Source organism: Megascapheus bottae, chromosome 5, assembly GCF_031878675.1.
Source record: "Megascapheus bottae isolate mThoBot1 chromosome 5, mThoBot2.hap1, whole genome shotgun sequence".
Classification (NCBI taxonomy): domain Eukaryota; kingdom Metazoa; phylum Chordata; class Mammalia; order Rodentia; family Geomyidae; genus Megascapheus; species Megascapheus bottae.
In genome coordinates this window covers 76,037,520-76,050,560 of record NC_143513.1, presented here as the reverse complement: position 1 = coordinate 76,050,560, position 13,041 = coordinate 76,037,520, and the positions used below count along the sequence as shown (strand labels likewise).

The following is a 13,041-nucleotide window of genomic DNA, read 5'->3' as shown; positions in this document are numbered from 1 at the left end:
AAGTTCATGTGGGAAGAAAACACGCCAGACATGTGGCAAAGGAGAACCATCTGAGGTTGAAGAGGAAATGGGACTCTGAGCTGTGGAACAGAGGGAGGAGGAAGAGAAGGGGCAGAGGGATGGAAGGCATGGCATGGATCTAGATAGGATTGAAGTGGGTGGAGGGTGTCCCTGGGAGAAGCATGCAGCCCCTGGCTCCCTGCAGCCATCTGGTCACCTTGATGGCGCTGCTGCTGCTGCTGCTGCTGCTGCTGCTGCTGCTGCTGCTGCTGCTGCTGCTGCTCCTCCACAGCTGCCACTTGGCTCCTCCCTACCGCCCTCCCTGTGTCTGAGCTCTCTAGTGACTGTTAAATGTCACAGTATTTGTACTCCCTGCACACTTTCAGCAACTCAGGAAACAGACTCTGTCTTCAGTCTGCAGCTGGTGCAGGGCTCTGGGCAGTGCTCCAAGCACACTGGGCACTGGGGAATTGAGACAGAGTTCTCAAGGTTGGGGCTTTGGAAGCTGGGCAATGAGTAGTAACCCTTCAGTGACCAGGATTGAATTTCACCAGGTCTTGGGTAACTTTCTGGGTTCTCTGGAAGGCATATTCTGTCCCCCTCAACTTCCAAGCACTTGGTTCTCCGGGTTTTGTGAGAGGGGGAGAAGATAGATTTCAGAAAGGCATAAATAAGAAAAATACAAAGAGGCAGGTATAGTAACACGCACCTATAATCCCAGCTACTCGGAAGGTAGAGTTGGGAGGATTGATCGTGGTTCAAGATACAGGCAAAAGTGAGAAACCCTGCTGGGAAGAAATGAAAAAGAGCAAAAAAGATTGGGGGTTGGTTCGAGTGGTAGAATGTTTGCAGGCATGAGACCTTGAGTTCAAACCCTAGAACTGTCAAAATAAAGTTTTCAATAAAGGGGAAGGCCACAAGGATAAATCTGCCAGGCCTGGAGCAAGCCCCTGGGAGACTTGCTTCAGGAGGAAAGATGTGTGGTTGGAGTAGAGCCCATCAACTAGGGAATCACCCACCCTTAGGAGAAAGAGCAGAAAGCACCCTTAGTTATCTGGTGGAGGTACAGTCCGAGAAAAGGTAGAAACTGGAGAGGATGGGACCCTGTCAAGGACAGGTCTTCCAGCAGGGCAGTATGGGAAAACCCGAGAAAATGACCTGCATAGGAGTCTGCAAGAGCCATGTGACTGTTCCCCTGGACAGTTCCAGGTGGACCAGCTGGCAGTGAGCCAACCTCTCCCTCACAGCTGCTGTCTCGAGGGACAAAGGAAAAATGAGCAGAGCTAAGAGCTGTGACTAAACCCTGCCCAAATGGCTGACCTCAGCTGGGCCCTAATCCCTGGCCCTGGGTCTCCTTACTCTTGAGTTGTAGGGGTTGACTGCCTAGGTGCCTCTTGGCTCTCACGTTCTGGAGTTTGTTTTCCCTGCAGGCAGCTGCTCTTTCCTTATTTCATGGAAATTATCTTTCCACCTACTGTAATCCTTTGCAGACCTGAAAGTGGGGGAGAATGGGAATAAATAAAGATCCAGGCATGGCTCAAGCAGTAGAGAGGGCCTGCCTGGCAAATGCAAGGCACTGAACTCAAGTCCCAGGGCTGGCATTAAAAAAAAAAGAGGGGAGGAGGGAGGGAAGGAAGGAGGGAGGACAAGCCTACTGGCCCAGAGAGTTCTGAGACAGGAATGGAAGAAAATTTAGAAAAGGGAACCATTTTCAGTCTGGTCTACAGTCTCTTCTGCTCCACAATCCTGTCAGATAGATGCTATGAAAGGCACAGAAATTCAGTCACTTTGCCAGGAGTAAGAAAGAAAAGTAAGTTGTGTGTGTGTGTGTGTGTGTGTGTGTGTGTGTGTGTGTGTTCTCAGGCTTGCTCTTGGCCTGTCCCTTAGCTCTCCACTCAAGGTTAGTGCTCTACCATTTGAGCCACGGTTCCATTCCTAGATTTTGGATGATTAATTAGAAATAGAGTCTCAGAACCAGTCCTAGGCTTGCTTTAAACCTCAATCTTCAGATCTCAGTCTCTTCCACTCCCCTGCCCACATTCCCCCAGACCAGGACTTGCGCTCCATATCTCATCCTCTCACTCACTGGCTGACTCTGCCACCTGAGCCATGCTTCCATCCCTACTTCAGTCTTTTGAGTTTCCAAGATTCCAGGTTTGAGCCACTGGGCTCTAGGCTGGAAATCCAGCGTAAGGCATGGCTCTGTCCTCAGTGAATTCAGATTCCTCATCTGGCCAGCTGCACCTGGAAGGCAGAATCCCATTCTCCTGATCTCACTTTGTGGCCCCCCTCTTAAGCCAGGAGGAGGAGTGCAGGAACAGGACATTCCCCATCCACATGACACCCCAGAGTGACTTCAGCTGACCCCCAGCACTCTCCCACCCCACCCCCAACACAGTTCTCCACTGCTCCTTGCTAAGGAGCCTGCCCACAGAAAAGAGGAAATTTCAAGGAGTTGTGGCAAATGCTGTCTGAGTTTAAAAGGGTTTTAAGTTGAGCCAAAAATCTATCAAATTTAAAATAACATTGTGCTTCGTTTCATCTTTAGGGTGCACACTGGGTGTTTCTAAAGGCTCTGTCAAGCCAAAGTTTGACAGATGGAAGAAAAACGAATGTTCTTGTGATGGCTTGTTTGGTTGCCTTAACAACCTGCATAAATATTTCCTTATAGCCCTGTCGTCTTGTTCCTGGTCATAAACATTTTGTTTTTGCAATTTTCTTGAATTTGCTAATTTCACTTCCAAATAGGTTTGCCTTAACCTGTAGAAAAGGCTAAATAATAGCTAACTACACAGCTACCAGTTCCTACAAAAGAATTAGATAACACACTAAGTTTATGATGTTCAAGAAACTTTCTTTCTTTCTTTCTTTTTTGTTGGTCCTAGGGCTTGTACTCAGGGCCTTGAGCGCTGTCCTTGGATATTTTTTGCTCAAGGCTAGTGCTCTGCCACTTGAGCCACAGTACCACTTCCAGCCTTTTCTGAGTATGTGCATGCTAGGCGAGCACTCTATCTCTAGGCCAAACTCCTGGCCTGAAACTTTCTATCGTACTCTAAACTATAGGTTATATGATAGACTGATGACTTAATGATCAACAGGGTTAGCTGATCAAATCTTCCCATTTTTTTTCTGCTGGCACTGGGGCTTGTACTCAAGGCCTCTTACTCTTGCCTGTTTTTTTGTTTTGTTTTGTTTTTCCCCACTCAAGGCTAGTAGTATTCTACCACTTTGAACCACAAGGCCACCTCTGTTTGTTTGGTTTTTTTTAATTAAAGAATTTATTAACGTTGATTTTTACATTATATTTTAAAGTGTTCAAGGAGGGAATCTCTATTTTCACTCACTGGGACTTAGTATTTATGACTTGTATGTCATAGAGACATATTAATTTATGAAATAAAACATTATATCTATAGAGTCATAGGATTTTATGTCTATGTAGTTATGTTTATATTTCCATTACCATGTCCATAGCTTTGAGTATGAAGTTATTGAGTCCTCGCTCTTGTACTCTTTGGATTTAATAGCCGCATATTAAGGATACCATGCGCCTTTTGTTCCTTAGGTCTTGACTTGTCTCACTCAACACGATTCGCTCTAGATTCATCCACTTCCCTGCGAATGCCATTATTTTATCTTGTCTGTTGGCTATGTAGAATTCCATTGTGTATATATACCACATTTTCTGTATCCATTCATCTGCAGTAGGGCATCTGGATTGTTTCCATCACCTGGCTATTGTGAATAATGCAGAGATGAACACAGCTGAGCAGGTGTCCTTATCATATCTTGGGTCATGATGTTCAGGATAGATGCCCAGAAGTAGTATGGCGGGATTATAGGGAAGGTCTATTTTCAGTTCTTTAAGAAACCTCCACACTGCTTTCCAGAGCGGCTGAACTAGTCTACATTCCCACCAGCAGTGTACTAGGGTTCCTTTTTCTCCATAATCCCGCCAGCAACTGTCATTGTCTGAGTTCAAAATCTTGGCCATTCTTGTTGGGGTAAGGTGGTATCTTAGGGTTGTTTTTATTTGCATTTCCTTTATGACCATAGATGAAGAACATTTTCTCATATGCTTTTCTGCCATTTTAATCTCTTCTTCTGATAAGTCTCTCTTTAGTTACCCCACTTCTGGTTTTTTGATAGTTAACTGGTGATAAAGAGTCTCACAGACTTTCCTATCTGGTCTGGCTTCAAACCGAGATCCTCAGATCTCATCTTTTCATTCTTGTGGCAATATGAACCATCTGCTTAGGCTCTTGTCCACAGACTTCCTTCAAAAACACTGCCTAGGCCAGGCGTCAGTGACTCAAGCCTGTAAATCCTAGAGACTTAAGGAGGCAGGGAGCTGAGGATTGCAGTTCAAAGCCAACCCAGGCAGGAAAGCCCATGAGACTCTTATCTCTAGTTAACTACCAAAAAAGCTGGAAGTAAGCACTTGAGCTGTGGCTCAAGTTGCAGAATGAGAGAGACAGACAGAGAAAGAAGCATTGTCTAGACTCATGCTTATAATCCTAACCACTCAAGAGGCTTCGATCTGAGGATCACAGTTCAAATCCAGCCCAGGCAGAAAAGTATATCAAACCCTTTATTTCCAATTAACTTCCAAAAAGCTAGAAATGGTGTGTGGCTCAAAGTGGCCTTGAAAACAAATGATCAGGGACAGTGCCCAGATCCCAAGAGCTTGAACTGAGCTTTTGGCACAAAAAACCAAACAAACAAAACACTGCCTTGAGAACCCATTGTTAGTTAGCTCATCGTTAGCTGCCCCTGAACCATTGTGCTTTGGTTTTTCCTAGTCCAGCACCAGTACCCACCTTCCACCACAGCAACCACTTCTCCAGCCCTCACAAGTCAGGAAGGAAAATTCCATTAGCACCTGCCCAGACAGAGAAAATCACAATCCTTTCTTTTCACCTCTGCTATCTTTGCAGATTCTGACCATTATTTTTCACCCTGTTGAAGGCAGGAGTGTTTTGAGCCTAATGATGTGGACCAGGGCAAGAGGATTCAGAACTGCTGCAAACAGCTGCCTTCCTGTTAGCATGCTGTTCCCACACCCCTGCTCCCTCCTGTGTCCCAATGAAGTGTTAATCATAACCAGGTGTGGGGATATTTGGCTCCAGCTGCAACAGAAGATTTGAACATTAAACAACAACAACAAAAAAAAGGGCCAGGAGTTTGGCCTAGTGGTAGAGTGCTTGCCTAGCATGCATGAAGACCCGGGTTCCATTCCTCAGTAACACATACATAGAAAAAAGCCGGAAGTGGCGCTGAGGCTCAAGTGGTAGAGCTCCAGCCTTGAGAAAGTCCAAGGACAGTGCTCAGGCCCTGAGCTCAAGCCCAGGACTGGCAAAAAAAAAAAACAAAACCAAGAATGTTCTTTCCTTGCACGAACCAGTCACCAGGAACAGCTGCATGTACCTACAATAGCCAGTAGGGGACCAGTGGACATAGCATCATTTGTCCCATCAAAACTGAAGAGGAGCTGGGCATGGTGGCTCACGTCTGTAATCCAAGCTACTCAGAGGGCTGAGATCTTGGTTCAAAGCCAGCCTGGGCACTAAAGACTGTGAGACTCTTATTTCCAATTAACAACTAGAAAACTGGAAGTGGGACAGTGGCTCAAGGGGTAGGACTGTAGCCTTGAGCTGAAGAGCTCAGGGGCAGAGCCCAGGCCCCAAGTTCAAGCCCCACGAATAGAAAAAAAAAAAAGAACTGAAGAGGGACCTCAGGGCACAGTGGCTCCATGGTGGTATATTTGCCTAGTGATCATGGGACTCTGGGATTAGATCTCCACTACCACTGGGGGGGGGGGGGGAAGAAAACGTGCTTTTGCTCACTGCATTCCAGTTCCCTGAGTAAATTTAATCGGCTGTAACTCCATTCGCTATCTAGCACCAACCCTGGTTAACATTTTCCTCAGCTCTGATCCAGTAACCTTTTCTTCCCCGCGGTTCATAGTTGAAGCAGCTGAAGTCAGGCCTGCAGCGTCCCAGGGCCCCAACTAGGACCTCAGAATGTGGCAGTAACCGAGAGAAGGGAGCCTTTGTCTTCTGAGGGTGGGGCTACAAGAAAAAGAGCAGGTAGCTCCTGCCTGTAACCCTCGCTACTTGGGAGGCTGAGATCTGAGGCAGGAAAGTCTAGGAGACTCTTAATTCCAATGAACCAGCAAAAAGCTGTGGCTCAAATGGGAGAGTGATAGCCTTGAACAAAGAAACTCAGGGACAGTGCCCAGGCCCTGAGTTCAAGCCCCAGGATGGGCATCAAAAAGGAAAAGAAGGGAGCAATCTGTGGCTCTCTTCTAATAGCCAACATGCCTGTAGGATGAATCTGGCTGCCTTCCGGGGGCCAGGGACGCCCAGTCCTGGTCCCTACTGAACTGCCCCTCCCTCTGCCTCTCCCTGCTGCAGCACCCTGTCCAAGTGCTGCCACGCCATGGTGGCCCTCATCTACCCCTTCAGCTGGCAGCACACCTACATCCCCGTGCTCCCACCGGCCATGATGGATATCGTGTGCTCGCCCACACCCTTCATCATCGGGCTGCTGTCCAGCTCCCTGCCGCTGCTCAGGGAGCTGCCACTGGAAGAGGTGAGCCCTGCCCGGCTGGCTCTGTCCCTTGGGGTGGGGGTGGGGATCACTGTGGCTCGGTCTGGGCTGTGGCCGCTTCCACCTAGGCTTTCACAGGTCACCTAGGCATCTGCAGGTGACCTGTGAACGACAACCTAGGTGATGTCAGAGCCCTAACGTGCCACCTGCCCTGGGCCCCCACCCCCACACGGAGGGAAGAAAGCACCAGAAGAGCCAGCCAGAATCAGGATGTGCTGGAACTAGTGACAGGGGACCGAGGAGTGGGTCCTTAAAACAGACCCTTTGGCATATCAGTCCATAAGGACAACCAAGCCAGGCATGGTAGAACATGCCTATGACACCAGCCTTACAGGATCACTGAGGCAGGGATCCTATCTAGCCAGACACTGGTGGCTCATGCCTATAATCCTAGCTAGTCAGGAAGCTGAGATTTGAGGATCACAGTTCAGAGCCAGTCCCAACAGGACAGTCCATGAGACTTTTTTTTTCTAGTCCTAAGGCTTGAACTCAGGGCCTGAGCACTGTCCTTGGGCTTTCTCAAGGCCACTGTCCTACCACTTGAGCCACAGCACCACTTGTGGCTTTTTCTGTGTATGTGGTACCAAGGAATCAAACCCAGGGCTTATTGCACTCTACCATTAGGCCACCCTCCTGGCCCATAAGACTCCTATCTCCAGTTAACCATCAGAAAACCAGAAGTGGTGCTGTGACTCAAGGTGGTATAGTGCTAGCCTTCAGTGGAAGAGGTCAGGGACAGCACCCAGGCCCTGAATTCAAGTCCCATAACTCCCTCTTCCCCCCTCCCAAGAAAAAGACCCTACCTAGACAAACACACACCAGCAGAACTTGGTTCTGATCATGTCACACTGAGATCTGAGACTAGCCCTCAGTTCCTAGTGCTTCTTGGCATAGCCATCTCGCTCTGGTTCGACCCCTCTGTCCTGGGAAGGAGCTGACCCTGAGAGAGCAGCTGCAGTCTGTCTCAGGAGACTGCCTCTTTAATTGCCATTGGGCCTGGCTTTGTGCAGCCTCCTGTAATCCCCGGCCGCTTAGTTTAGCCCCAGCAGTGAGGACAGGGATGGGGACAGGCTCTTCCCTAGGTCTGGAACACGCAGAGGCTAAGCGCTTCCAGCTGTGTTTAAGAGTGGCCATCCAAGCCCCTGGTCTTCCCACATAGCCCGCTGTCTACGCTGGAGTTGGAGAGAGGGCGCCACCTTCTGGTCCCTGGATTTCTTCCCCCTGAGGAGAGAGAAGCTGGGTGTCCTTGTGGAAGCTCTCCCATTCCCACACTGCAACATCCGGAAACCACCAGTACACCCCCTCCCCCCACACACACACTGCTCCGGCCACCTGGGTACCTAGTCAGAGAAGGCTCCGCCCATCTCTGTCCCAGTGTCCCAGCAGCCCTAGTGGCAACACTCGTCCCCTTTTCTCTGTCTCTTAGGTGCTTGTGGTGGACCTCATCAACGATCGGTTCCTCAGACAGGTGAGTGAGATGACGGTGGAACTGAACCTGGGCCACCTCCACTCCTCTTCATTCCTGGGGGCATCCTTCCTGTCCCATCACTGAACAGTTGAGTAGCATTGAGACTCCTTTTTTCATTCATTCTTTCTCTTCTAAAGAGAAAGATGCCTACCCTCCAGGTAGGCCTTCCCACAAGCCAGATCAGAAAGCTTTGGCAGAACACTGGTGGCTCACACCTGTAATCCTAGCTCCTCAGGAAGCTGAGATCTGAGGATCACAGCTGAAAGCTAGCCAGTGCAGGAAAGTCTACAAGACACAAGACTGCGTCTCCAATTAACAACCAAAAAGCTGGACTAGAGGCATGGCTCAAATAGTAGAGCACCAGCCATGAGCAAGAAAGCCAAGTAAGAATGTGAGGATCTGAGTTCAAGCCCCAGTACCAACACACATGCATACACACACACACACACAATCAGCTGTGCATCACAAATACTACTAGATGATCAACCTGACCAGGAGTGTAGCAGTGTGTGTTGCTAGCCAGGATGCAGCCATTACCCAGAAGCACCTGCACTGTGACCCACTTGCTTCTGCTTTACAGATGGAGGATGAGGATTCCATCCTGCCTCGGAAGCTTCAGGTGGCCCTGGAACACATTCTGGAGCAGAGGAACGAGCTGGCCTGTGACCAGGATGGAGGGCTCCCAGACTGCACCTATGGTAAGGGCAGCATCTTTTCCACAAGAGGGCTGGGAACACTGCCTGGGGGGAACCATTCACGCTGGGCAAAGCCAAAACAGGGGCTGGGGTGCCAGCCTTTTCATCTGAACTTCATTCCAACAAGGAATTGTGGAGGAAATTTCTCATCCCTTGGTAAAATTAGGGAAGGAAACCGGGCACCCGTGACCCATGCCTGTAATCCTAGCTGCTCCCAGGCTGAGATCTAAGGATCACAATTCAAAGCCAGACTTGAGCAGGAAAATCTCTGAGACTTATCTCCGATTAACCACCCAAACCAGCTTTGAGCAAAAAAAAAAAAAAATCTGAGGGACAATGCCCAGGCTCTGAGTTCAAGTTCCAGCTCTAAATAAATACAATGTAAATAAATAAATGGGGAAAGACATGACTTTTCCCCAGTGGCCACCACTGACCCCCAAGGGAATCTCCATTGCTGCGGTCAGTCCCAGCCTTGTTGGTCCAGCCAGTCATTGACCCTCTGGCCCCTCTGACCTTGCCCAGGCCCAGCATCCAGCCCCTTGAATGTGGTGGTGTCCGAGGCCTTTGTCCGCTTCTTCGTGGAGATGGTGGGCCACTACTCCTTGTTCCTGACGCCAGGCGAGCGGGAGGAGCGGAGCCTGCAGCGGGATGCCTTCCGCAAAGCCGTCTCCTCCAAGAGCCTGCGCCGCTTCCTGGAGGTGTTCATGGAGACCCAGACCTTCCGTGGCTTCATCCAGGAGCGGGAGCTGCGCCGGCAAGATGCCAAGGGTGGGGAGCCTTCCACGCTGGGGCCAATGTCCTTTCGTGCCACAAGAACGAAACTGGCCACCTATCCCCCCTCTCCCTGCAGCCCTTCTGTTCCTCAGCTCCTCTCCTGCCTCAACTCCTCTCACCATTCCTGCTCTCTCTCCACAAGATGGTGGAGATGGCTGAGCCAGAGAGAACCAATGCTACTCCGTCCCACCAGGAGCAGCTGGCCTCATTCGCTAGCACCAGCCTCTACCTTCCTCTTTCTTCCTTCCTGTCTCTTTTCCACTTCGCTTCTAAGGATGGAAGATGGGATGCAGAGAAGACAAGGGGAGAAATCATTGCAGTCTCTTTTGGTTCCTGTCTCTGAATCTAAAATCCCTAACAGTAGCAAAGGCTCTCGCCTTGCCACTGCCTAGGGGCTGGGGAAGGATCCCACTGTCACCTGGCCCCAGGCCTGGAAGGACAGGGCAGCCATGCCTTTCAGGTAGTTTTAATGTGGGGTCTCTGCAAGTACAGAAGGAAATTGGTGAGACTATAGAATAATGTACCTCATTAACAAGTTGGGTTTTTTGTTTGTTGTGCTGGCTCTGGAGCTTGAACTCAGAGCCTGGCTGCTGTCTCTGAGCTTTTCTTTTCTTTTTTTTTTTTTTTGCTTTTTCTTGAAGGCTAGCATGTGAGCTAACCTGTGGCTTTCCAGAAACCACTTTGGCACACCCAGCAAGTAATGTAGATCTGCTGAAGCTCAGAGTCTAGAAAAGGCTGGCCCAAGCAGCGAGGTCCTCCCCTGTGGTGAAGAGAGGAGGTGGTGTGGCGCACAGGGAGAACCCCAAATGACCCAGCTGTCTCCTGTCCCCAGGTCTGTTTGAGGTCCGAGCCCAGGAGTACCTGGAAAGCCTTCCCAGCGGAGTGCACAGCGGAGTCAACAGATTCCTCAAGGGTCTGGGTAAGATCCCTGCCACCAGCCTCCAGCTGGTGGCTCACACCTGGAATCCTACCTTCATCCAGAGGCTGAGAAGTGAGAATCTCGATTATAAGCCAGCCTAGGCAGACATACCCACGGACTCTTTCCTCCAGTGAACTAGCCTGAAATGGAATATGGTGCAAGTGGTAGATCACCAACCATAAATGAAAAAGTTATACAAGACTTTAAGGTGTTGCCGGGTGCTGTGGCTCACACCTGTAATCCTAGTTACTCAGGAGGCTGAGATCTGAGGATCGAGGTTCAAAGCCAGCCCAGGCACTAAAAAGTCAGTGAGACTCTTTATCTCCAATTAACCACCAGAAAACTGAAAATGGCACTGTGGCTCCAGGGGTAGGGCAGTAGCCTTCAACTGGAGAGCTCAGGGACAATACCCAGGCCCAGAGTTCAAACCCCACAACAGTAACCAACCAAAAAAATAAAAATTCAAGCCCAAGTACCCCCCCCACACACACACACTCTCTACATGTCTACAATCCTAGCCTAGGAGGCTAAGATCGGAGGATCATGTGGTTCAAAGCCATCCAGTGCAAGAAAGTCCATGAGACTCTTTATCTCCAATTAGACACCAAAACAAAAAACAAAATGCAAGTGGAGCTATGTATCAAGTGATATAGTACTAGCTTTGAGCATGAAACTTCAGAGAAAGTACCCTGAGTTCAAGCCCTAATAATAATAAGACAAAGGGGGACATTTTGATCAAGTCACATTATATGTCAATATCACAATAAAACCTGTCTATACAATTAATATATACAGCTGTGGGGCTTGAACTCTGGGCCTGGGCATTTTCAGCTCAAGGCTACCACCCTACCCCTGGAGCCACAGCACCACATCTAGTTTCTAGTGGTTAATTGAAGATAAGAGTCTCATGGTCTTTAGTGCCCGGGCTGGCTTTGAACCGTGATCCTCAGATCTCAGCCTCCTGAGTAACTAGGATTACAGGCATAAGCCACCAGGCCCAGCTTTTAAAAAATAAATAAATAAACTTTTAAGGCCCTCACTGGAAAAGGGAGGATAAGGAAGAAGTCAGTAGGAAGAGTAGAGGAAAGGAGGCCCTGGGAAGGGGGACTTCCCTTCCCTTCCCCTTGGCTATGGGCTGAGTGTCTGTCCTCCTTGTGTTTATGTACTGCGCACTGGGTTCTAAATTTATTGCCATGGAGAAGCCATTCTTCCCTTCCTTTCAACCCCCGAGTCAGAGCCCCTGCAGCAACAGAGGCAGTTTTGCGAGGACACAGTGGCCCACTCCTGAACAAGGACTCACGTGCCATGGTAGACCAACTTCCACACACCCTCCACACCAGATGACAAGGGCAAAACTGAACTTGCCTGATGAAAACATTGTTTTCATTTTCCTTTTCAGGCAATAAAATGAAGTTTCTCCACAAGAAATAATCCTCAGCTCAGCTTCAAGGAAAAAAAACCACAGCACTTTGAGAACCTTCTGGAAGGTTGGGCCCTGGGCTGTCCCTGCTACTGGTATAGAGATCAGGATGGGTGCCAACCACCAGACAGGGCCTGAAAACCATCTGGAACAGTCTGTGTTCCTCAGGATACCCTGGAAGGGACCCTCACTGCAAACCGTTCACACTGTGGTCTATTCTTTTATTTGATCTTAGATATTAAAAAGAAGAAGAGTGTTTGGGTTTTTTACTATTAGGTATTAAAAAGAAGAAAAGTTGCTCGGGTTTTCTTTTTATTTTGCCAGGGCTAAGAAAACTCTCTTCTTTCCTTGGGGGATGAGACTGGGATGAGGAAGGGAGGATATGGGGAGGAATAATAACCAGGGAACAGGACTTGGCGCGGACAGGAGACAGGTGTGCCCAAGGGGAGATCAAAAGGAGAGCTGATATACCTACAATCTCCGTGCTCACAGGTTCAGGACGACCCTTCCTTGGTTGGTGTCCAGGGCTGGTCAGGAGAGGAATGCTGCTGCCCGGGCCACAGCTCTTCCTGACTGGTCACTGCACCGCCTGGTGGTAGAGACCCTGGACTTTTCCCAAGCGACCTTGACGAGCAGCCTTTTTCCCTTAGAAACCACCCAACTGCCCACACTCTACCAGCCCAAGACTTGAGGGACATGGGGTAAAGGAAGTCTTATCAGTTCTACTAATAGAACGTTCTGGGAGGGTCCTAAAATGTATAGTAGTGCCTTGAGCTCACCTTGTGACATTGAAGGCCACTGCTATTTAAGGCTATACCCATCTCATTCCAAAGACCCAGTCAGCCTAAATGACATTGTATGCATGTAGGGTAGATAGGAGGGATGCTGGATGTGGAGGGGCAAGATTACAGGGGTGGCCTCATCATACTTGTGTACCCCAAAAAAGCAGATGATGTCCTTTGAGCTAGGGGGCAGTGATAGCCTAAGAGATGTCCTGCAGAACAAGTGACAGGAGGAACATCACAGCAGCAGGTTCTCAGCTCCTGTGCACACCCCACCGCCCCGTTATCTGGTTGCTTCCAGTGACCAAGGCAATGGTCCAAGAGGCCTGTGCTGCCTTACAGAGGTTCTCTGACCTAGGGGATTGAAAGAA

At 49.2% G+C, this 13,041-nt stretch overlaps 1 protein-coding gene across 1 annotated transcript in view; it reads left to right on the top strand.

Annotated features, from left to right (window-relative positions):
• Dennd2a (DENN domain containing 2A) overlaps positions 1–12,809 on the top strand; it is a 43,313-nt gene extending 30,504 nt beyond the window's left edge. Inside the window, exons 13-18 of the mRNA XM_090333413.1 lie at positions 6,417–6,594; positions 8,039–8,080; positions 8,661–8,778; positions 9,298–9,543; positions 10,382–10,468; positions 11,868–12,809. Of these exons, the coding sequence (XP_090189539.1) occupies positions 6,417–6,594; positions 8,039–8,080; positions 8,661–8,778; positions 9,298–9,543; positions 10,382–10,468; positions 11,868–11,899 (703 nt within the window). The 3' untranslated portion in view covers positions 11,900–12,809. The remainder of the gene's footprint in view (positions 1–6,416; positions 6,595–8,038; positions 8,081–8,660; positions 8,779–9,297; positions 9,544–10,381; positions 10,469–11,867) is intronic.
• The last annotated feature ends 232 nt before the right edge of the window (positions 12,810–13,041 follow it).